This window comes from Copadichromis virginalis, linkage group LG18 (genome assembly GCF_057382275.1).
Source record: "Copadichromis virginalis isolate Kocher_CV1m ecotype Utaka linkage group LG18, C_Virginalis_male_GT1.1, whole genome shotgun sequence".
In the NCBI taxonomy this organism is placed as follows: domain Eukaryota; kingdom Metazoa; phylum Chordata; class Actinopteri; order Cichliformes; family Cichlidae; genus Copadichromis; species Copadichromis virginalis.
Window position 1 is genome coordinate 9,673,473 of NC_140635.1, and position 26,283 is coordinate 9,699,755.

The 26,283-nt window shown below is 39.0% G+C and overlaps 1 protein-coding gene across 1 annotated transcript; it reads left to right on the forward strand.

Annotated features, from left to right (window-relative positions):
• pip4p1a (phosphatidylinositol-4,5-bisphosphate 4-phosphatase 1a) lies at positions 1-26,283 on the forward strand. The gene is made up of 7 exons (XM_085438947.1): positions 1-260; positions 1,143-1,336; positions 9,889-9,995; positions 12,393-12,498; positions 18,868-18,920; positions 20,879-20,969; positions 24,279-26,283. Exons 1-7 carry the CDS (start codon positions 143-145, stop codon positions 24,420-24,422), a joined length of 813 nt encoding a protein of 270 aa, XP_085295073.1. The 5' UTR covers positions 1-142; the 3' UTR covers positions 24,423-26,283.

Here is a 26,283-nt window from a genome sequence, read left to right on the forward strand (position 1 = left end):
GCATCGTTACCGCAGCAGCGGTCGTAGTGGTGGTGGTGTGATCATGTGACGCCTGCATTTCCGACACAACAATACAACACCGTATCGGTCTGCAATCTCTCTCCGCTTTCTCCCCCCCTAATCCCCACGCCTCGCTCTCGGTATGGCGGACGGCGAGAGGTCCCCGTTATTATCAGATCTGGGCGATGGTGCTCTCGGCAGCGGTAACGGCGGGTTGTCCCCCGGTGCGGGACCGTACGGTGTGCCCAACAAACCACCGAGTGAGTATCCATGGTGCTCTCTCCTCCACCCTCAGTTAGCTTAGCTTTTATTAGCCTCTTCTTCTAGCTCAGCCATCACAACAAGAAGGGGTCACCCTAGTGTGATTGTGTTTGGTCAGTATGTGGTGTAAAGCTACAAAGCATTTACTGTTTGAATAAAACCGATAGTTTTAAAATAATGGAAGAAAGCACAGGAGGGAATCAACGCTGTGCTCACTGGCTAACCTAGCTTGACAGCTAGCGCTGCTTAGCACCGGCAAACCATCCGCAAAGCCTCAGTCATGCAGCTCGGTAACGTTATTATCAAATTATATTTCATTTACGGGTTTAACACAAATTAGTGCATATAATTTGGCAGTTTAAGAGAGCCGATTTTCTTCACAAGCTAGATAACTGTTTCTCTAAGCTAGCTAGCATACGAGAAACACCTGATTTGATTGGCATGTGAGAAAGCCATTATGGAGGCTGCCGAGGGATTCTGCAAAGGAGAGCGACGACCAATGATCGTTCACCTAGAAAGGGACAAATGTGCCTGAATAGATCAACTGAGAAACATGGGCTGCATGCTGCATATGACTTCTAGATGGAACTGAGCCATTTACTCACACACTGTGAGTAAATGGCTTTCACAAATACCTTTCACAAATGTCTTTCACAAATACCCAGCCTCATTTGTTAAAGCTCAGCCCGCTCAGCATTCCAGGAGTGTTTTTCTTCTAAAGCTCCTTTCTGCTGAACTCCAGACCAAATCTTATTATCTTGTTTATCATAACAGGGTATTTGTCATGGGAATTGAGGCTTTTTCCAGCTCACTGCACAACTCTTATGACTGTGTCCCTTCACTAGTCCTTACTACTGTTGTATTTTTCCCCTTGCCTTCAGGTTTCCCTCCATTCCCCAGCCCCACGCAGCCATCGGTGCTCCTAGGGGAGGACCCTCCGCCCTATTCCCCTCTCACCTCACCAGAGAGTGGCAGTGCCCCTGTTATCAGCTGCAGGGTGTGTCAGAGCCTCATCTCTGTGGAGGGCAAGATTCACCAGCACGTGGTGAAGTGTGGGGTTTGCAATGAAGCTACGGTAGGTTGGTTTCCAGAGGAATCTGTAGACCCAGGTGTAAAGCCCGTTGGCTACTTCAGGTTACATTATGTCAGCTCAAAGGAATAGAAGATACAATTTGTTGATCTGAATGATGGCTGCAGAAACAAAGATATTTGTTTTACATTTTGCGACCATAGACCTTTGTCCAGATGGAAAAAGGTGAACCCCAGTATGAATCAAACAATTTCAACATGAATTAAGTTGGCTTTTCCCCCCCCCCCCATTTTTGGTTCTGAAAATGAGGGATTGTATTTTGTTTTGTTTGTTTTATGTTTTTGTTTTTTTTTTGTTTTTTTAGCACAAATTACAACTATTCCTGTACTAGCCCAGCATCTAGCTGTTTGTAATTGAATTGTTACTATAAACTGTTTTAACACATAAAAAAGATTTAGGACAACAGAAGAACATAGAAAAGAACACGTCTTATTTAGTATAACGTGAGGTTCATTTTGTAAAATTAGAAAAACGTTTTGAGTATTATGAGTAGAGCGTAAATACCTTGTGACTTACAAGGAGCTACTGTGTGTGCAGTATCTTTAGGTACTGAGCACCTTCACACCAGAGCCTCCAGTATGTTAATGCGCAAACCAATGTGTGATGTAGGGAAGGTATGAGCAAAATTTTTGTTTTGTGGTATTTTTAAGATTATAGAGGTTCAATAGTACATCTCCGTATTATTAGAAGTTGTAGTTGTAGTATTATTAATATATTGGTGTAACTGAGCCTTTATATAGGCTTACAGTGGCCCATTCTCCTCCAGGAGTATATAAAGTATAAAACACTTAAAAAGAAAGAAAACATAATTAAAATGAAACCACACGACCAAAACGGTAAATAATCCGCTCTTAAGCTCTGTTAACAAACGTTAAATGTACAACACAGGGATATAATGCCAGTCTTCAGCAGGGTGTCTGTTCTGCTTTTCAGTTCATTTGTTATAACACAGTTGTGACAGTTCCGACCTTCACTAGTCAAACATTCCTATATCCATATCTTGTGAGATGTAAACGGTTAGCATTTAAGCCCACGTGACACCCAAAAGACTCATGCACCACTACTGCAAGGCCAAAGAGAGTTTCAGAGGGGCATGAGAGCAGTAATCCCGCTTTATTTTTTCAGCTGTTTCTAAACAAAATCAGCACATGGGTCTTTAGCATTAATGTTTCTACAGAAGAGCTGTGAAGGAATCTCCATTTAGAGTTATTATTTATGTCTCCAGGAATAACCCCTGCTAGTCTTTAGTAACATGAGATCCTAGAATCACATGACTATAGATATGTCTGGAGGCTGTTTGAGCCGTACCCTGAGTGAAAATCCAGCACAGAAACAATCAGGTTCAGAAATCAAGGCAAAATTCATATTTTAACTTTTTAAACTGAAATACTGTAAACACAGTCCTTCATCCTCCATCAGTTTTGAATATATTAACAGAGCTCCTCCCAGCTGTTAATAGACTGTTATGCTACCTGGCTGGCTAACATTACCCAGAATGCTGTTCAGCTGTATAAGTTTGTAAACTGTTAGTGTTATAAATAGTTTATGTTTCTGTCAGAAGTATGTTTATATACATTTAATATAGGTAACCTATCAATATGTTCCATGCATTTAATGTACAGACTAACACACACATGTGTATATATGTGTATGTATGTATATATGTGTATGTATATATATAGATAGATAGATAGATAGATAGATAGATAGATAGATAGATAGGGCAAGACAAAATGTAAATAATGTTGCGGTCTTTAAAATAAAGCGATATACTGCCCAGCTACAATTACAAAACATGTGTTGTGACCACATTGCCAAATTTGGTGTTGTCACCCTTTATGTTAATATAAGGTGGATGTAATCTTCCCCTTTTTTGCTCAGAGCCATCAAAAAATTTAAAAGCATTTTTTTTTCCAGAATCAACATCCTCATTACTCTGGATAATCCCCAGAGTTTGCTGTGAGGTCACTAATGGTTCCTATAATCCTTGTGAAAATACTGTAATGAAACACTTTTCAGCCTACTGTGCATAGCAATCACACACCATTAAACATTTATAAATTACATCATACTTTTTTTTTTTTTTGTTTGTTTGTTTCCCAATCGCCACGCGTCAAGTTAGATTTGCAGGAAATCAGCTGAGTAGTCTCAGGGTTTGAAAACACAGTTGCTTTTCCAGGGCTCATCTGGTGCAAACTAGTTTGTCCTAAACTTAATTTGATTGTTTTGGGCAGGAGAGTGCAATCTCATTTGAACTCATTTCTCTCCTCGCTTCCTCTCTTCAAGTGTTAGGGTCCCATTATACCTGCTGTCCGGTGTCTGGCGAACGGCAACATATGACATTGCCGTTTTAATGATAAAATGGCAATGTCAGATTCACAAAAAAACCCCAAACACTGGAATTTCTGCTCTTGTACCAGCACTGATGTGGAGGTGTTGTCTGAGTGGCAACACCTGTTGTTCAGGTGAATAATGCAACAGGTACCTGTACTATAATGATGAGCATAAATGGATGTGACTGTTATTAAGCCACTGGTGGCATGCAAGGTGACCAATGTAGTGGGTATAGTGGTTCCTTTGGTGCCTCTCAGAGAAAGATGTCCGATACGAGGAGGGGAGGAAGGGGCAAGTCAGGCAAAAAGCATTTAAACAACGTGTGACATCCTCACTTTCAAAATGTTATTTTAGAGGGAATTCAGCTAAGTATCACATGACTCAGCTGAAATCCGCTATGCATATTTTTATGTTTTTTGTTTCAAATGTGTCATCTCAGCTGTCAAATAAGTCATTGCACCATGACAAGAATGTAAATGTTTCACTTATCTTTGTTTTATTTTTCACATACAACATTGGTGAATAACAGAAATACCAGAAAGTAACCCCTGCTATTCAAGTTGTGTGTCACAGCTGTTTAATATATTGCAAGTTAAATATACTTTGGCATGCGATATAGCTCTACATCTTCAGTTATAGCTACCTATGTCAAGCCTCCTCTTCTTTCTTCTATGTCCTGCAGTTGCATGTTAGGGATTGAGTCATCCGGGATGACACAGTGAGATTGATTTCTAGGTCAAAGGCTAAATGACTGTGGAGATGAAGGGGCAAAAATAAAAGAAATAAGAAAAATCAAATCATGATGAGACTTGCTTGCAGATTTGTACAGTTTCACATTAGCAATCCAGTAGGTGTTTATAGGATATATGTCTCTAATACTCATAAATTTAGCAAATTATTAGAAATAATTTATTGATTAGCACTTAGTTCCAGTAGAGCAGGGCCACATCCATTTAAAAAATAAATAAATAAATAAAATTGACATTGAATTGAGTTCCACTTATTCATGTGGCCCTCCACAGCAGGCCCAGTGTCTCATAGAGCCCATTGGGATAATAATTGCCTAGACGGCCGATCAGTCTATTGCTATCAGTGTATATGTTATCCTGTATGACAAACTTTTAAACTGAATGTAAGGGGCAAAAAAAGAGGTTTGGAGTTGATCATAAGTGGTTTCATTACAGTTTGTTTAGCAGAGCGCATTGCAACACCACTGTTTATAATACATATTACCAATACTGTTGCTAAAAATAAAAACGGACAGATTATAGAGGGATTAATGATAAATAAAACGTTCACAGCTCTCTCTCTAGTTATGTACAATAACTTTTAAAAGTTTTAACTGTTATTTCAGCTGCTGTTCCCTCTGCTAATCATAACTGAACTTCAGTAGGACTGCATAGACTGGGATATCATTTTTTTAAACCACAATGTTTTTGTAATGTAGAAGAAGAAACATAGGAAAAGCTTTTTACTAGCTTCATCCTCTTCAAGTAATTTTTCCACTCTTTACTTTTGCATTTCCCTTTATTTGTGGTCCATTGCATCATATTCTCTTGACATAAAATTTTCCCTGTTGAGCATAGCATAAGTAACAAAAGCTGCCCTTGACCCATGAGGACCGCTTTGGATGAAAGGCAGGCTTTAGAGTAAATGTCTGCTCTTCATTGTTGACTTTAGTAAATAAGAAAAACTCAAAAATGTTGGACGTAGTCCCAGTATATGGAATGGTGGGACAACAATTAAAAATGCTGGAAGACACCTGGTCACCTTCTTTTGCTCACAGCAGATTTTAGTGGTGTCTTAATGACAAGTTGGAAACTGGCTTGGGAATTGCATTGCTGGAGTGTTGATTAACAGCAACCTCATCACTTAACCTTCTACATGTGTATGCGTGTGTATTATGGAGATGCACAACTAGTCGTTTAACAGTTGCCGCCCTAGCTAGTCATCAGCAGATATTTAGTTGGTTAAAATAATTATTCTTATTTTAATCGTGCACAATAGCAGTTACCTGTTGGTTTTAAAATCTTATGATACCCTCCCCCACAAGCCCACACAGATTGCCTTTTCACTCTCTTATTTAATGCATGCATGTGGCGCCTTTAATATTAACCAAACTCTGCTAGCTAATCTGATATTGTGTGTTGTGTGCTGTTATATAGCGACACCTGTCAATTAAACAGCATGATTATTGAACAATCTGACTACAAATGGCTATTAAATACACACACTTGGCTGTAAGATTCTAGGTGATTACTTTTTACAAAAATAAACAATTGGTAAATTAGTTGCCGGGAACATCTCTAAAATGTATAAACACGAAGAGTATGGCTGATGAATCTCAATCATTTTTACTTCCAGCAATCATCAGAGGCCTCAAATGACCCATAATAGTTGAGCTCTAGTTTCCAGCCTTGTTTGGAGTGAATGCTGATGGGAAAATAGAGGTGAGGTACACAATCAAACATTGTGAAAGGCTCAGCAAACAATACTAATAGCTCTAAACGAAGCTTGACATTGTTTAGAAGCCGGTCTAATTATTCTAATGTTGTAATTACACAGGTATCGCAAATAATTTGGCAATAATATAGTGAAGTTCTTCATTTGCTACCACCAGCTAAAGATTGGTCAGGTGTGCAGTAAACAGATGCTCAGCTGCAACTTTAATTACCAAGTTTAACTCGCGGGTTTGACCGTGGAAGAAGATCCCAATGATTGGGTCAATTTGACAGTCGTGCTGATGGTAACACCCTGTGTAATTTGTACAGTTATCGCTGCCAGATTCACAGGTTGATGGGGCTCCACAAGTGTGCTTCACTAGCCATGCAAATCTGTGTGCGCATGGAAGAAGAAATATGAAGTGTGTCCAGATGTACCAATGGGCATAATGAGGAATTTACAGATGGAGGCGACATATGCAGATATGCAGAAATATGTCAGAGGTGTGAGGATATCCTGTTTTCCACCACCTCATGAAACATGCAAAACATTTACACTGATGTCGATCTGAGAGTGCAAACGTGCTTTATTACATACATCAGGGGTTGGCTCAAATCCAAAAGATATGCAGAGGATGATGTCAGACAGCGGTTATTTGTTTTAAGTAAATATGTGTAATTTGCGGGATGTTTATTATCCTTAATTAGACTCATGAATTAGTAAGATTTTGATGTGCTCATTCCTGTTTTAATTTGACAGCAGGCGTGGGATGGCAATCAGGAACAGTAATTGCAAGCAGTATTAATTGTTATTTTACAGCCTCAGATTTGCATTTAAAAAAATGTTTATTATCGCAGTTAATGGTTATAATCATGATGCAGTCTCTTGGGAGCAGCGATATAGCTCATAGAGCGGAAGAAATGATTATATATGGAGTTGTCACATGCAGCGTTGGATGAGTTGTTGTCTCACCGAAGACAATATTTAGACTGTGGTCAAGGTTAATTTCCTGTAACTGCTCATTATTTTGCTTAACTGATAGATTATCTTATGGGCTGAATGATAGAAACCTCTGCGACTGTAATATTACACAGTTAAACTGGAACACGAACTTCACCCTTTTTTAATCTCTTATACCGAAACGGATCATTGTAACAGTGAGAATTTAATTACGTTTTTTTTTTTTTTTTTTTTTGTAGGAAATAAATATTAAGACTGAAATATCATTTTACCACGGCAACTTTAAAATTGTACAAAATTGGCTAATCCACTGTGTAATGATCACTCCTAATATTAGTTTTCACTTGAGTGGAGAAAAGAACTTCATTCCTCCGGGCATTGTAAGCGGAATTGATAATGGATCTGGAAACGAACAAGGCACACTCTGATCTGGTTAGCCGGGGTTTAATGACGCTGTGGCGAGAACGCAGCACGATGGACACGCGGGATGTTATTTCATTCTGGGTGATGTTGTGTAATATTGTGGTGTTTCCAACATCACTTGGGCAGGTTGCCTATGCATATTAATCGCTGAATAAATATATTTGGCAACTCATTTTAGAATTTTTCTGTTTTTATTTGTTTATTTATTTATTTTTATTCCTCCCAAGTGACGAGTTGACAGCCCTCTTGCTCTTATTTTGAAACTTACCATCTTGGGCTTCAGTACTAGGAGGCTGAGCAGGCTGCTGCCCATCTGTTAAGCAGTGACCCTGTTTTATTTTTATTTTTTCCAAGTGTGTGCTATGAAATTGATGAAACATTGCTGTTTGAGCAGACATGAAGGCCACTGTGAGAGGACCATGGCAGATCCGACGATGACATTTCCACAAACATGCTTTTCAGCATCTTTATTCACACTTATCACTCAGTTGCTGTTACAACACAGCTGCAGCTTTATAGCTGCCAGCCTAACTACACAACAACAACGACAGTGGACCCAGCACACTTTTAACCTGGCAGATGCCCTGCAGGTGCGTCCACCTCCCCTGCAGCGGCACCGCCGACCACGCCCCGCCACAGCCACCAAAAATCATTTCATGCATTCTGTTTTATTTTTATTTTTTAATTTGCTGTGTACGCAGCAGCACATGGGGTCATGGTGTGCTGCGCTCCGATATTTGACGACTTCAAAAAATAATCGGTCCCTAATCTCACTGCGCCACATGCGCTTTATTATTATTAGCATCCTTTCCTCACAGCTTTGGCTTACGGGGTAGTGTTGGTCATCTACCAACTGGAACAGGTCGATCGATCTCTGAGTCCTTCACTCTGCATGTTGAAGTGTCCTTGGGCATGCAAACCTTTTTTACGTGCGCTCAGAATAGTGGCACAAAAATAACGCCATACAGTACAGCCATTGGAGTGTGTGTGGGTATGTTTGTGTGTGAGATTGATAGAAAGCATTCTATGAATATGTGCGTGTGTGATTGGGTGACTAGTTAGCTTTAAGTGCTAAATGGAGTAGAAAGGCATTATATCAGTTCATTTTTGTTCTTCTAGGTACTTTAGCACCACCATCTGGCAATAGAAGTGCATTACATCATACCATTGGGCTGGTAAAAACGAAACAAAAAAATTAGTTGCAACCCACCTCCCTGCTTACAAGTAATAACTTGACTGGAAAAGCTGTTGATTTTGCTTTTGTTATTATCAGAATATCCATAGACTGTTTAAAGTATGGAAATGATGTGGCGTCTAGGAACATGAAGTGAATGTAAATGGGAAATATGTTATGCCTGCCTTCTTTTACCAGACCACCAGGGGGCAACGCTTCAGGTTGCTAAAAGAAGTTGTGATTTGGCGCGATATTAATAAAACTGAATCGAAATTGAGTAATATCGTTTATATAGCTTGTGCTTTTGGCCCTTACACAACAAATAAACACTGCCCACTTTCATTGTTGGCCAGTGGTTGTCATCCAAGCTCAAAGCCTGATGATGCTAATGGTCAGCCAATATATCAGTGCATCCTTAACACTGTTAACTGATTTCAGCACGGACTTCAGCACTTCTTGATTCATTGAGAAATATTCTATAGGTTGTACAAGACTGTAGAGATGGATGAACAACAACAACACCCAAAAAAGATTGTGGTTATTTGACACGATTACATGCTTGGGGGGTAAAAATATAGACTTTTTAAACCTTAAAAATTAAAAAATAATAATAATTATTTTTTTCTTACTGAATAGCTTTAAATAAATAAGCTTGAGCGTAACTAGACCTGCCACAGTCTGGCAGAGAGTGAATTTAAACATTTATGGAGGGGCACAAGCAAAAGCAAACTCCATTATTGCAAAACTTTATCTTGTTTTAGTTGTCAGCAGAAGCTGAAATTGTAATTGAAATTCAAATGTGATTATTACACCACCTGTATAGTGGTTTTACTATGACAGTCACCGCCATCTATGTCCACTTACAACCAGGTACAAAGCGATAGACCCTGAATTGTTTTTATATGTGGACAAGGCTTTAAACATCAGTCCAAAATCTCCCATAGATGTTCATTTGGTTAGTTGTCTGTTGACTGCACTCTTTATTAGTCTTTTAAACAGTTTCCCATAATAAATCACAACTATCTTCCTTAACCTGCAGCTTCTGTACACTCACGCCAATATCTTCTGGCATACTCCTCTCCCTCGTGTAGTATTGGTTAATTCTCGTCCATCATGAATAATTGGCTTGTTATCTATTCCTATTCGAATGTGTTGTTCTGCGGTCTTATCTCTCCCTCCTGTGTGTTTCTGTCTCCCTCTGCAGCCCATTAAGAATGCCCCAGCAGGAAAGAAGTACGTGCGATGCCCCTGCAACTGTCTGCTCATCTGCAAAGTCACTTCCCAGAGGATTGCCTGTCCCCGACCATATTGGTGAGAAGTTATTTGTGTATGTCTGTGAATGTGTGTGTGTGTGTGCACGCCACTGTGAGACTGCAATAACACTGCATCTCTCTGCGAGAGAGAAGTGAAGCAGAGGAAACAAGGTGCAATGGGAGCAGCAGTCCCTCAATTAAGGCTATGCTCCCAGCACAGTTTACATGCAGTGCTCAGCCAGCCGGATGAGGAAATAACAGCCTAATTAGAACAACTGCATCGTGAGTTTCACTTCTGCATGTCATTAGAATTATGAGAGGTGTGTCTGTGTGGATGATACAGTGGATGCATTATGTGTATTTTTTTTTCTTAAATGTGTATTTGGAGATGTGGGGGTTATGTTGAGATTTAATTGTTATTCTGAACCTCGCAGTAAAGAAAAAAAATCACAATATTCATTCAGCATCTATCTGCTTTTAATTATGCACCGAATTCCTGCGGAGCAGCTACCAACCAAATGAACACTTAGCAAATTCCTTCATATTATAATCTCAGAGGGCATAATGAGCACAGCAGCCTCTTCAGAACAAAGAAGGGCAAAGTTAACTGGAAAAGTTAGTTTTATGAAAATGTAACTTTTGGGATATGTCTTTTATATTTTTTTCTTTTTAAAGGTTGCTGAAAGTTCAGATCCAGTTGGTTCTCTCTTGACAGGAAATTACCTAAACACATAAAGAGGGGACTTTTTTCATAGTATGGGACTGTTATAGTAAGAAGCAGATGGCTGATGTCAGTCACTGGAGATGCACAGCTTTTGCATGTCGTCTCAACATTATGTTGCAGCTGCCATGTGTAATTTGTAACAGAAAAGATTTCTGTTTATGCCCAAGGCATAAAATGTGCAAGAGCAACATTTTTAGATGTTTTTTTTTTCTTTTTTAATTTTTAGATTTATGCTGCTATGTAAACAAGCATCAACTGACTGTTACAAAATGTGTTGTCATAAAGATGTGAAACTCCGAGTTAATGTGTCGTTGTAAATGCAGATCATGAAGTGAGGCTCAGGGATAAAAAGGCTTGCATTATCTGGCGTGGCAGCTGAAGACAAATATTTCTGACATCAGTAATTCTATAGCCATTAATTTCATTTGAGATTGTTGTATACATTTTAAACAACGAGTAAATATCCTACCTGACCTCATCAGAATGAGAATATGTTGCATATTTAACAATGGCATACAAAATGTAAATGTATTAGCAGGAGAAACAACACAATTTGACATTAATATTTTGCGATTGTTATTTCCACCATATTCTGTTTGGCTCCCTGTTAAATCCAGAATCTAAAATTCTTCTCCTCACATACACAGTCTTAAATATTCAGTCCCCATCTTATCCTAAAGACCTCATTGTTGAATATTATTCTAATGGAGCACTTCGCTCTCAGACTGCAGGCTTACTTGTGGCTCTTATAGTTTTCAAAAGTAGAATGTGAGGCAGAGCCTTCGGTTATCATTCCCCTCTACTATGGAAACAACTCCCAGTTTTCTGTTTGGGAGACAGAGACTTTCTCTACTGTTAAGATTAGGCTTAAAACTTTCCTTTCTGATAAAGCTTATAGTTAGGACTGGACCCTGAATCCTCCCTTAGTTAGGCTGCTGGGGGTCTTCCTATGATAGATTGAGCGGATCTTCTTCATTCATCTCTTTTCACAGTAGTGTGCTTATATCACTGCTATATGTAATCATGAACAATTATTAAACTCTGGCCCTCTCTGCTGTAGTTTGCCATTTGTCCTGCCTTTCTTGGCACTTTTTCTCTCACTACCCAACCGGATGCAGTGGATTGCTGCCCCTCCTTGAGTCTTGGAAGTTTCATCCTATTAAAAGAGAGTTTTTCCTTCCCGCTGTTGCCAAGTGCTCCCTTGTAGGAGTTGTTCGATTGTTGGAGTTTCTAATATTATATTATTAAGGTTGTGAATAATAAATAAACAAAACTGAATTGTACTGAATGAACTGTTCATATGTCATAGTTTATTGTATTACAGTTTAGCAAAAGACATCCATTAACCTCAAGTAGTAATAAAATATGTTGTGTATGCACATTCCTCTTTGGCCACTTTTCCTGCAGTAAATTACTTTTAAGAGTTTACCTCCAGTATTACTATTTTGCATTCAAACCAGACATGCTGACTAAACCAGACACATCTCAGCCCCGCGGCCTGATCAGTGATTCTGAGCTACTGTAGCCATGTGAGAAAGCTGATTGTAGGAAAGCAGTGTGTGTAGTAATGAGAGGAGTGAATGCTGATGAATTTCATGAGGCTGCAGTCAGCCCTTGAGACGACTGCTCCCAGCATCAGCTTGCATTATTAGCTAGCACTTGCACTGAATAATATCTCGAGTCGCTTCTGGTGCGAATGCTGACGTTGTGTGTCTGTCTGTCTCCTTCCAGTAAGAGGATAATAAATCTGGGCCCGGTTCACCCTGGTCCGGCCAGTCCTGATCCCCAGCCAGCTGGAGCCCGCGTCTCCTGTGGACACTGCAGCAACACCTTCCTGGTACCAGCTCTTTGCTTTTTTAAAAAAACATCTATTTAATTAGAATAAATGAGAAGCTTTAGGGGAAATAACCACAGGATTTCAAATCATAAAAAGCTCTGCCTTCAAGGTTTTGGGGAATTTGCTCATTTAGATTAAAGCAGTGGTTCTCAAACTGTGAGGGAAGTAAAGCAGAATCGAATTAATATATGGGTAGGGTTTAAAAGTCAACTTGAATAATTTTTCTTTTTTTTAATTTAAAAATCTCTGGGATGTGGGAATAAACCTCCTTAAATGGTGTATGCCAGAAAATGTTTGAGAATTACTGATTTAAATGATGGTGGGTTCAAACGTGTCTGTCAGGTATAATGCCGAATCAGCTGTGGATTAGGCTTATTTAAGTTGACTTAAGGTTCAAGGTAACGATGCCCATCTCCCAGTATCTTCAAGACCTGAATTAAGCTTAGACCTTTATTTTAATTCAATGGAGAGCTTGACTAAATAGACAAGGTTAATCTATGTCACAGGTCCAACCTTAGAAGAGGTTTAACCACCTGTAAAACCACAGTGTGCCTTCATACATAGATGTATATGAAAGCACATCTATGTATGAAGGCACACTTATATTAGAAACATTAAAGGAACACAGCCTTCTTTTACTGGCGCCTAAGCTCAGTAGAGGTTCACCTTCAGCTGTGCAGTGGTAGATTTCTGTAGTTACAGGTTTTTATTTAGGTTTTCTATATGAAAGACGACACGAATTATCCTGAATTTTGTTCGAGTCTCTAGTATACGTGCCAGAGAAAGATGTATTGGCACTCCTTAGTGTCCAGTAAGATGTCCAGTAATATATAGTTGTATTACCACAAACTAACAGTTGGTAATACAAGTTGGTGAAGTTGGTGCCAAGATGACTCCTTTTTGAGAAGGGCTTGATCTTTTCTTCTTTAACTAAACCTCACTAATTTCTTAAAATGTTATACTACTATTTCAATAAGTAGTTTGGATTAGGATTGAAAGGGAAATCTAATCCTTTGTGCAAAGAAATATAAAACCAGTACATGCGAGATCAGTCTGAGCTCAGCTGTGAAAATTATAGAGTCAGTGAATCGAACTGGCCATGCTCTCCAAGGTGTCCTCGCGTGACACACTTAAGCAGGATTTATGGTCTGTCTGAACTCTGTGTCACTTGGTCAGATACTGTCATACCCCCACCACACACATGCTTTCCTCTTATCTCTAAACAGCAGTGTATTCCTCTTTCTACTTTTCCTTTTTTCATTATTTTTATTTGTGGCACATTTAATACGTACAACTCAATACAGCCCTGTCAGTGTCTCCCTGAAGCTGACACCCTTATCACTGTTTTTAAAAAGATATCACGCCTTTCCCTTCGCTGTGATGGCCAGCCTTTGACTTCATCTTCCTGTGTAGCCATTTGGAACAACAATACATCTTACGAAGCAGTTCAGAGAGACCATAACCTGGCAGTTTGGTGAGGTAATGGTTCAAGTCCCAAAAACTAATCAATAGATTTTTGTTGGGTTTTCTGTTCATCTGCTGTGTGCATACAGTGCTGTGGGTTTTAAGATGTGTAATTCCTAAAATCAAATTATTAGGGTGTCATTAATATTTGCTGTAGTTAAAAGAAACATGTTTTGCTTTTCTTAATTCCAGGCTTATATTACAGTGGCGGCTGATCATAGTTTTAAATAATGATGTCAGGGTTTGTACAAGTCAACAGATCAGTCTTCAGACTCATCTGAATATTCAGTTTCAGACCGTTTTTTTCTGCTGTTGGCTCTGCTATCCTGAGCTCTTCGCTCCACCTTCAACCTTCTGTTTGCAAGGAAAAGGGAGAGGAACAGCTTGTTTCAGACATTGTTAGAGAAACAAAAGATTATTTTGTACTATTAGTCATGCATATTTAATCTGGAGAGTTCACTAATATATAACTATGGAACTAGAAATAAGCACACCAGATCCCCTTTAAAAATATTAAAAATCTATTGATTATAAATATTAACCTCTGAAGCAGCGTGTAGGAGTTGAAACATCAGTACAATTTGTGTGGTTAATATTCCATATTAAATCAGCTGAATCTTAAAAAAAGTTTCCCCTCAGATTCAGCTGTTTGAGTTTGTTTTTTGTTTTTTTTGTACAATAACTTTAGCATATCTAACAAAATCATGCAAAATTTTACTTAATACTGGGAGTATTTTTACAGTTACAGGAGCTCAAGGTTCAGAGGGGAGTGCTGAAATTTAAATTTAAGGCTGAAAAATATATTTAATCTCTACTAAAAACTGCAATCAAATCAATTTTACTCCCACTCCAAGTCTGACAAAAAGATATTTTTTTTATTACCAACTCTGAGCATCAATATTATGAGATACACATTTTAGTTGGTAGAGTAAATTGGGCCTGTAACTCAGAATATTCATTCATTCATAGTATCAATGTAATATTTCTGCATGGTGTTATTAACTGTGCTAAAGTCATAACCTCTATTTACTGTATTTTTCTTAAAAATACTGTAGATGACCAATGAAAGTCCTGTCACTAAGGAAGGTCCAGAGCCATTAAAACACATTTTTGCAGAAGGGATGTGTTACTATGCAGAACAGCTGAATAAAACACTGTCTTTCGGGTGACGCTTTTATCGTCTGCAGCCAAAGCTACAAACCTGTAACAGTTTGAGTAGCCCTGCAAGGTTTTTGTTGTGAAATGTACTGTAGTGAGTGAATTATTGAACATCCAAAAAGCACTACGCCAAGTATATGTTGAATTATTGGTACAGATCAATAACCCTATCAGCTCTCTGCTGATATATTATGGTCATTTTCTGCTAAAGAGAGGAAGGGAAATTCTTCTTGCTGCTCTTTTAACAATCAGTGGGACAGGTAGGATATATGGTGGATGAGAGGAGGTGGGTATACTGGGAGAAGAATAGAATACACCGCCGTTCTCGATTTCTCTGACTATACCCACCTCCAAGGTGAGATGGATGGTGCTGGGCGTTTAGCATTCAGCTGGACCTTTCCTACATGCTTAAAGACAGGGCGGCTGAACAAAAAGTTCAGATCTGTGCCCTGGGTGGCGTTCCAGTTAATCTTTTGTTGCAGATCCTGGTGATAATGTTCTCAGTGTTTCTTTCAAGACAAGAATAATGTACAGCATGCACACAGTGAATTCTGCCCTGCAGGGTTTACAAATGTATCACGGCCCAACGTTGGGAAGAAAGTAACTGTCTGTGTCGTGAGAGAGAACAATTTTTCTTATTTTGCTTTTGTGTAGCAAGCAGCACCTGCTGCCAAGAATTTGGATATTTGGATTGAATATCAGTAGGTGTATTTAGAAAAAAGAAAAAAAAAGGCCTTCAAGACTAGTTCATAACTTGTATCTGACATAAAAAGCAAAATATTACCTTATATCAAAATAATCTATTGCACACATGGGCAACAAAGGGCTCAATAGCCACATTTAGCCTGTGAACCATATGAGTCTGGCCCTAGACATTAAAGGGAAACTACTAAAGGGAAAAAAATTAACAGGAAGTATTTGGTTAATGGGTGTTGAAGTGAATTACTTGGGAGCAAACAAATTTCACATGAATCTTTAAACATGTTCTATTCACAATAGAACATGTTTAAACTGAGGAAATGTACCATTTCAAGAACATAATAAGGTCATTTTGAATTTGATGACAGCAACACGTGTCAAACTGTTGTGACAGGTCCATCCATATTTTCTGCTGAGTAGGATTCCCTCGTTTTCTAACGCCTGTAAATACATATACATGTCTTTCCAGATGTGTAAGAACTGATGCATCCCCATGTCATCAGAAATGCTGGCTTTAGGAAACAGTGCTGATAAAAAGGCACATGGTTCCTCTGCTCTTTAGTCCAGGATCTCACATCCATGTTTTTCATAAACACTTAAAAACTTTGATTCGTGTGACCACACGACAGTTTTCCACTTTGCCTCAGTTCATTTTAAATGAGCGTTGGTCCAGAGAAGCTGGTGGTGTTTCTGGATCATGTTCTCATACAGCTTCTTTGCATGATGGAGCTTTAACCTGCATTAGTGGATGGCACAGTGAACTGTCTTCACAGACGATGATTCCTTGAGGTGTTCCCGAGCCCATGCAGGGATTTTCGTGACAGAATCATGCCCGAGGGCCAGAAGATCATAGACGTTCAATATTGATTTTCAGCCTTGACTCTTGCACACAGAGATTTCTGATGAAACTCTGATGGCTTTATGCACTTCAGGTGATGAGATATTCAAAGTCTTCACAATTTGACATTGAAGATTATTATTCTGAAATTTTTCCACAAGTTTTAGAGGTATTTTTTTCCCATAGATTACTGAACCTCTAACCACCTTGGCTTTTGAGAAACTGCCCCTCCAATGCTCCTTTTATACCTAATCATGTTACTGACTTGTTGCCAATTAACCTGATTAGTAACAAAATGTTTCTCCAGCTGTTTCCTTGTAGTACCACTTACTTTTCCAGGCTTTTGTTGCCCCAACCCAACTTTTCTGAGACAAGTTGCTACCATTGAGTTTAGAAAGAGCAAAAACTTTTGTGAAATAATATAATTTCTCAGCTTAAACGTTTAATATGTTCTGTAGAATATTGGGATTGTGCAGTATCTTAAGTGGCAGATCATACGCTAGGGGGAGCAGCCTAAAGGAGGAGATGATGTTTCATGTCTTTGTAATAGGAAATTCTTGGTTTTAGAAAAAAGGGCCTTTTTTTCTGCCTACCAAAATTCATCAAGTTTAACATAAATAGTGGTCCTTCTCGCACTTTATCATTGTACCTCCCTGTGGGGGGGAAGAAAAAGAAAGTTGTCTAGCCCTGATTTAACATGTTATTGGAATTAAAGCAATGATTTATGAACCAAGCCTAATTTTTATGTTCTCATTTATTACTTTATGTGACTGAAAGTTACATATTTCTCTGCAAGAAGGAAATTGCAGGACTTTAAAGACAATTAATCTGCATGTAGAGGAGCACGATTGTAGCAAAAATTATAATCCTGATTATTTTTTCATTATTTAACATGTTAACTTTCCTTTTGAAACATCACACGTTTGTTGAATTCAAGTGTCAAATTCCCACATTACATTGTCAGGTAAAGCTCATTTTTACTTTAAATGAGCTGGGTGCACTGTTACATCAGGAGCATTTTGTTTTGTCCAAGCACTATTGATAAATTAACATGACGTTACATTAACATATATCTGAGCTCTTCACACCCCAGCAGAGCCTTATGTGGCGTTTATGATTGATGTGACTTGAAGAGAGACGAGGAGTTCTTTGCTCCTTGCAGCTGATATCCATGTGATTGAGAGACGTTAACGACAAATGTCCCTGTCAGAAGAAAGAAAGTCCTCTTCATTTACATTACATTTGCATGTTTTTTATGCTTTGTATAAAAACTTTTTTTTTTTTCTGTAGAAGGAGGGTTTCATTACTCAAGCTTAAAATTTTGGTAAAATGTCTAATGGTCAGACCTCTGTAAAGTCAATTAAAACTGACTTTGACTCACCTGTGTGTGCCAAAAGCCAATTTTGAGCCAGGAAAACTCAACATTTATTTAAAAAACAAAAAGAAAGTTACCCTGGGGCTGCTCAATTATAGCAGCGATCCTAATCAGGTTTATTTTGCTCAGTATTGAAGTCCTGATAAAACACAATGCCTTCTTTTAACTTTAAAGAAAAATTTTATTTCTGATTTTAATCAAAGTTGTTCTTCCTGTCATCCTGGATAAACTCACCTCAGACTGAGTTTGGAGAGACGCGCTAAAGAAAAGACAAAAAATGTCGGCCACAAAAAGAATGCAGAAACATCGTGTTTTCATCTGGATAATTTATGCTGATAGTCATTGGAAGACATCATTGTATTTGAATTTTGATTATTTGGAAGAGTGTTATTTTACTGCAGTGTTTCAGTTGCAGGCCCTTTACACTTTCTCACTCCCTTCAGTATCCTGTCCTGATGATAAAAATCTTCTGACCAGCCCAAATGGATGGGGGGGGGGGGAAAAAACAAATCTATCTGCTGTTAGCACTTTATAAACAAACTGTGTAGGACTTCTCTCCAACACCTGCTCACATTTGCTTATCAATCTGCTGCACAGCTATACTTATTTAATTTTTACCTGGTGCTACGTTTATTTTTATTTTTCTGAGTGAAGTCAAAGGCAAACTTTTGTGCCTGTTTCATTATAAACCTAACAGAAGCAGAATCACTAGTTTGTCTGTTAGAGGTCAAAAAGAGAATTAATGTGAGTGTAAGTGTGTTGCCACCATAACTGCTAAGTTGGCAAACGTTTTTAGCTGAAGCCGAAGCTCACATCTTTCTCTTTGTAATTTCAGTGGACAGAGTTCACAGATCGGACGCTGGCCAGGTGCCCACACTGCAGGAAAGTGTAAGTAGCTATAAGCAAATCATCCATTACACCACTCTCCTCTCACCGTACGCAGTTTTTGCTTTTACACCGTTTGGCATTAAGCTGTAAGGTTTTACTCAGACACAGTAACAAAAAGGTAATAAGCAGTGACTTCAGGGACACTTTAATTATATCTCTTACTTCCCGTTTCCTCACAGACCTCAATTAGTGTTAAATGTCATGAGGCTTCTGATCTGTCACATTGTATGTCCATATATGTTTAGTACCTCAGGTTACAGATTACTGCATCACTGTCTGCATGAGCTTCTTAACATGGTGAGAAATGGATGCAGGATGCTAGTATCTATTGCAATTGCATGATAAATTTGAAATAATATAGGATGCGGTTAAATACATGTTATTGATTATACGTTTAAAAAAAAAGAAACTGAATAATCAGAACGGATATACAAAGCAAATAGCTGCCTTTTGTTCTGGTACTGAAGAGACGTGCCAGTATGTCAGCTGTCTTGCAGTGCACAGGTGTGCAGGTGCAGTTTTTGTGAACAGATTTAGTCACAAGACTGTAGTTTGTCAACACAAAAGCATCTACAGAACCTCCATTCAGTCTGGACAGGTGCGTTTCTGCAGGTTAAAAATGAAGAATGTAGAAATGCAAACTAAAATGAAGCTACCAAAAGTAGTTATTGTAATTGTTTTTATAATGTGACACAAAAGGAAATATTCTGGTGGAAAAAAACCAACACACACAGTTAATGATGGCTGAATTATATTTAGCTGCTCCAGTTTCGGGGTGATATTGTTCACGCTGCTTGCTGTCACGCTGTTGAACCTGACTGGAAAACCTGAATGTGACAAAGGTAGCAGCGTTGTCTCAAACCAAACATGGCAAATGATCCAAGGTTGTTGCTCTAGCAGCCACAGTTTGCATGCATTCATAACTTGTTGAGGCACTGTCCACACGCCCAATACTAAATCCTTTAATACTGAGAAAAATTTTAACACACATAAACAGCAAACACATGTAATTTTAATGCCAACCTACTGGCTGAAAATTATTCAGTGGCCCCTCCCAGTCTGCCGCTTGGGCACGATGGCAGCCATGGAGGGTGACAAGTGTTCTACATTTTGCATAATCTGGGTACTTGTAGTGTACTGCATGCAGTCTATTTGTGAGGGTGAACACACTAGTTGTACAAACCTGCCAACATGAGGTTTGAACATCTGCATGTTTTCACAAAAGTGCATTTTCTTAAGTAAATAAACTCAAAGGGAGGTCAGTGATGTGTGAGTTAAGTAATATTGAATATTACTGTAGTATCTCTGCACACTGGTCACGCAGCCAGCTGCACAGACAGCCTGGTGTTATTTGGCCAGCTCAGAGATGGAAAATTAATTTCACTGTCCTACCTTCCTAATTCAATATGGCAGGAAAGAGGCGTTGTTTGTGTTTCTAACATTTTGTTTATAAAAAGCTGGAATCGGTGAATATCTTTGTTACTTCATCGAGGTCTGAAACTCCCTGTTTCATGTGGCACATGTGGCTCTAACTACCATTTATTTGGTATGTTTAAAAGTCTTTTTTCCCCTGTTCCTTCACAGTAAGGAGGGCTTAAGTGCAATTGTATTCTAAGTAAAATTGTATGCACTCTGTGGGTTGTGTATGTAGAGTTTTACTGAGAGGCTGGACATTGTGGCAACTTGGGTAGTTTTAGATAAACACAAAACGGTACTGATGCAGATATTATTCCTAATAAGTTTAAGGGTCATGCAAATTACTGGAGTTCCTTGGGGAAAAACTGGAGATATTAAAATAAAGAGGACAGCAGTTATGAGTAAGGAAAAGACAGGAAGCACTTGATATAGTTAATGGCTGAACTTCTCACACTATGAGTCTGAACAGAAAAATACATAAACCTGCAGGGTTTTTTGCTGCATTTAAATAAGCAATATTAATTTCTATCTCTCCTCTACAGGTCTTCAATTGGTCAGAGGTATCCACGGAGGCGGAGCTTGTGGTGTTTTCTACTCTGCTTGCTATTCAGCATTTCAACCGCTGGATTGATGGTGAGCACACGCCGCCCAACGCCAGTCTGACACCCACATGAGTCAAGGAGCTGTTGTTCAGTATTAAAAAAGAGATTATGAATAGCTGTCTGCCGGGCATTTATCTTTTTAGAAAATGGTTCTCATGTCCTTCCTGTTTTGTTTTATGAAGCGAAAAGTCCACAATTATAGATAAAACAAAGGTAGCAGGGAGAAGCAACATGATTGCTATCTTTTCTTTTGTTGTTGCTTGTTTAACATGGAAGGTTGGCGACTCGCGGCTGCTCTGCAGACACGGTGTGACAGGCCTCTATTTGTCATTGAGAAAAAGCACAAACACAACCTGCTTTAACTGTAAGCTGTGTCAGGCTGCGACGCTGCCTTCAACACCCACAGAATAACAAAACAGAACATTTGTGCTGAGTTCTGATCTCCTGCTTTGCCTCGTCGCTTCTTGTTCTCTCAGTTTGACGTGTGCAAAAATCCATCAGAGCTCACGGTGCTTTTTAGAATTTCTGTTGTTGCCTGCATTTAAGTGATTGTAAATAGATGCTGCAGTGGAATATTATCAGAATAATAAAGGAGATAACAGCTGTTTTAGAGAGTCTAGAGTAAATGAGGGATGTAAAAGTCTAACAGTGATGCACAGAAGGGCTAAATGGTCAGGACATTCTGCTTTCTGAACAGCAGAGGGCGCAAGATGAGCATCAAAAGAGGCTGAGCATAAGAGGGTTGCATGCCTGGCAGCTTTAAGAACCGTAATCCAAACATTAAATGTGCTGCATTGAAAGCATTGCGTAATGCTGGTGTTGTGGCAATAAATGTCACGACGTGGAATGAGGTTGTGTTTTATGAAAAGGTGTTTTTAATTATATGAGTGGTGCATGAGCAGCAAGTTTTGACAGTTTAATCTTTAGGGGTGTTTTGCGTCAATAACCTTTTAACAGCAAGAACCAGAGACAAGTAACCGATCAAGCTGACTTTCCAGGCTGAATTTTAATTATGAGTTTTAAACAGAATAGTTAAAGGGAAAAAAGAAGTTAAGATTCAACTCTGTGACGGCTTTGACATCCTGGATTTTGTCTTGAGAGTTGCCTGTTAAACTGTAAAAACCCCCTTGAGAACGACATGAATGATTAAACGTTCACACATCGTTTATAGAAGAAGAAAGATGAAGCTTGAAAGCATATTGATGTCTTTTGGCCTGCTTGAACAGTTAAGATTACCTCATGATTTCTATTTTTATCGAGCTTTTTTGGATTTCTGCTTCTGGCCCTGAACATTTGGAAGCATAATAGTGTATTATAGATGGTAATATTAAGTTTAGATATTCTTGACAACAGAAATGCCTCTAAATCCTTTTTCTTTTCCTGCTTCTTTTAATACCCATGTGAATTTTGCTTGAGTGTTTTGACTTTGAAAAGGGAATTTATATTTCCGTACTCCCAGAAAATCCCTGTGGGTTTTCTCAAAGTCACTTTTGCCGTCTTCATTAAATAATTTTCTTCTGAGCAGCTGCACACTTAATACTTGATGGCAAAGCTGTTTTCTCTCTTATCTCTCAGTCACTCCTACGTATTGAATATTAGCTTCTGCTTGAAAAATTGTGGGAAAAAAACCTGTCACTGCATTAGTGTGGTGCTGGTGAATTAATCACTAAGTGTGGATATGGGGCTAAATGTTAACTGGTCTTTGTTTTTCTGTCCTTGAGAGGAGAAATTGTGTTGCTGTCAAGTCAGTTTAAAAGCTGAAAATCTGATCGTTTTAGTTTGGGCTGCCTTGAAATTTCATTTAAATGTATGATATTTTTCTTAGTTTATAAATCCAGCGCAGTTCTTTTCTTTACACATCTGTAAAGTCACCCTCTTCTCTTCATCTTCCCTTGTTGAATGGCGGTTTCCCTTGCAAGACAGACTACACAGTCTAACCTAAGCTAAAGCCCAGTCTATACTACTTTGCTGAGTACTCGCTGCAGTGGGCGACCTGCTTGTTTACATTTGTCCTTGTCCACTGGTGTGTCTGCATCACTCTGCCATCACGAGTAAAACTAAAGCTGTCTATCTTGGTCTTACAGACAGTAAATCTTGAGCAGCTGCTTTTATGGAAACGCAGGGTAGCGAGGAAGCTTGAGAACAGACTGTGATGTGTGCACACATTTTCAGAGCTATGGAAACAAGAAAAGTGGCACACGTCTACACTGACAGACTACTATCTATTCCATTATCATAATTATCAGTTACAGGCCCATTATATTTTATTTGAAAGCAGCTTCCTTGTGCTAATGAATATAGTATGAAAAAGACCTGTTACACCGTTTAATGTAGTATCATAATTCAGGCATAACTCGAGAGACTTTTAAAACGTAGGTATTTTTGTTTTGCTTTTTGTTTGATTTATACTCAGAGTTCAAGAAAATCCACTTTTAAAGACATTTCTTAAGGTTAAAATAAATGTTATTGATTTAAAGGAGTAATCTTGTAAAGTCTCAGTAATCCAGTCCAATTTATTGCATTTCGGTGTAGTTTCGTTTTTATACCATCGATTCAAAATAACAGTCCTACCAAAGTGCTTTATATTGGAAGATAAAAATACTACAATATTAGTAAGTAAAAAAACAACAACCCAAGAGCCAATAATAATAATAATTGCTGATGATTAAACACAGTAGTGGTGTATAAACACAGAGCAGTTTCCAGGTTTGTTGTTGTTTTTCATCAACCTATTGGCAGATTTATGTAAGGATTATTGGACATGATAATCTCTGCAAAGTCGTGGCGGAGATTACTTCAAACTTGTGCAGATTACAGCAACAAAACTGATCTGAGGATAAATGCAGGAAACCTATTCAAACGTACCTGCAGACTAGGCTCCTTCGTTCCCTTACATTTAGGTTGATCGGCGTTTTCTGGCCATCCAAAATTCCGTCTGGGTCGCACGTAATCCCAGAACTGGAGTTACAGTCAGTAACTTCAGTTTTTTTAGCAGGACTTTTTTGTTGTGGAGCCACACTTGTTCCCACATGGACACATTTTAACAGTGCATTATAAATATCTTTTGTGTTTAATCACCAATAATAATAGGAGTGACTGTTCCACATGTTTTTGTTTTTATTTTAGGATTTATATAAAATTGGCTTCTTCTCATCCTTTTGTTTTTCTGCATGGCCGTCATACCTGCATTTTCCACCTAAAAAACTAAATAAATAAACAAGCTTCTCCAGCCTTATAAAAAATGCCTGGCTCTGCCACTGCTTACATGTCCCTCTTGAAAGGGCTTTGTGGGGAGCAGATGGATGCCTGAATGCTCCCTCTGCTTGTTGTTTCTCTGCAGGCTGGAACGTGGGTGAAGGCTCAGACCTACAAGGGAATCTACGCCTCGTGGGCCGTGCTGCTGCTCCTGGTTCTCGTCACCCTGGCTCGGGCCTTCTACTGGGCCTGCATGAGGGTCAGCCAGCCCCTGCAGAACTTCACATAAAGCCCCACCACCACCAACACCTCTCCATCATCTGCCGTATCTCTCTTTCCAAACCGCCTGGCCGGAGGAAAGTTGGCTTTAATGAAGAAAAACGAAACAAAACACGATATTTATTTAAATCCCTACTACAGAAAGAAACAGTTCTCCTCCTCCTGTCCCTTTCCCTTTTAGTCCAACGTGTTTCCAAAACTGGATGGTGGCGGCTGCGACTGCTATATATATCTATCGGTAATTATGATGACGCGTATAGCCTAATGTACTGTTTATCTGTTCTAATCTCGTGGCCAGTGTGGGGCTCATTTTAACTTTTTTTTTTAACACAGTTTTTTTTGCTCTTTACCCCTGCGCTGTTTTTCGTCTGCAGCGCATCTGCTGCACTTGCGACTTCTAAGACGAGGGCTTAAAGTTAAGTCTTAGATGTGATTATCGGGCCGCCTTTAGTTTTTTGGGTGGCAGGGGGTACTTGCCCTTTCTAATCCTAATTTGTCATTAGGTTGAGTATTTCAGCATTTAACATTTCCTTTTAAACTGAAAAACAAAAGTCAGATGAAGCTAACAAATTGATGCCAGTAAGAAGATAGGCGGCTGGAGGGACATCAGCCTCCTTTTGTGAATCTAAAAGATCAAGTAGGTGTTGAAAAGTGTCTGAAAAATTGAATTCAGCAGCGTGTGAAGGTAGGCTATGATGTTTCTGAACTCTGTGTTTATGCTGAATTATCCCCTGGGACTGACTTTGATCCAAAGCAGCTTGAAAGCCTTAAAAGGAGGTGTGATAGAAGGATTCAACACTCGCACGTACGCACGCACGCACACACACAAACATACATACACAGCCACATTAATGCATACCATCACACAACAAAAGCAGGATGCTCTTTTAGAGTTGCACCAGCTCAGAAAGCAGTTTGTCAAAGGCAAACCAGCCTCCGTCTTCAAAGCCAGACCTGGAGACAGATTTCCTCCACACCGCGGTTTGTTTTTTTCAGCCGGGAAAGAAGTGACACGCGTGAAAGTTGTGGTCCGACAAGAATGTAACCGCATTTGAAAGCTTCTTTTTTTCTTGGAGCCAAAATCCAGCCAACAGGTTTGCACCAACTTCTCTGCAGTCAAAATAACATTAACAGCAGCGACAGAATCCTTCCTCCCCACTTATTCCCGTTTCCAAAAGATACGTGCGTGCGGTTTGCTCATGGTGCATTTTGTACAGCGTGGCTCTCTGAAGTACAGAATACCAAAACAAATAAACCACAAATGGGTACTGACTTTTAGAATACTGATATCTGCCTTGTTGCATCTGCAAAACCCTTAGAGTATATGTGGAGTTTCTTTTAGACGTGTGTTTAGTTGTTGAACCACAGGGACAGGATGTTTGTTTTTTGTTTTTTTTTTAAGTGCTGAAATCTGGGCTTATTCTGCAAAAATACAGGACATGAGAGTTTCACAGCTGAGGGTAGAAACCCTTACCACTTCAAGATCTGCGTCCGAATGCATCAAGTTTCACATAAGTCACCTTATTTCAACATTAAAAAAACCACGTCGCTTTGCTCTTTTTGTGTTTTGGGACAGTTCAGGATCACTTAACAGTACACACGTCGCTTTTTTGGTCACTGAAGACGGAGGCTGCTACTGGTGAAGTTTCCACATTAAGGCCAGCGGGAGATGTTACGTGGAAAGGTCAGAATAGGTCAGTAACACAAACACACACTATGAATACATTCTCACACAGTGCTAGTCCGTAACTCGTCTGTGGTTCTGAATCTGAATGTGGTAATAATTCTTTAATGATTTATGTTTTGTTTTTTGATTGTAAATATATTTGTTGTATGATGGAAGTGATTAAACGGATTCTGTTGCACTCTGA

Bases quoted from the DNA above. Each gene is read 5' to 3' on its own strand.
- pip4p1a (XM_085438947.1), top strand. From the start codon at position 143: ATGGCGGACGGCGAGAGGTCCCCGTTATTATCAGATCTGGGCGATGGT. The intron at 1,337-9,888 runs GTAGGTTGGTTT...CTCCCTCTGCAG, and splicing joins GGGTTTGCAATGAAGCTACG to CCCATTAAGAATGCCCCAGC. The intron at 9,996-12,392 runs GTGAGAAGTTAT...GTCTCCTTCCAG, and splicing joins GCCTGTCCCCGACCATATTG to TAAGAGGATAATAAATCTGG.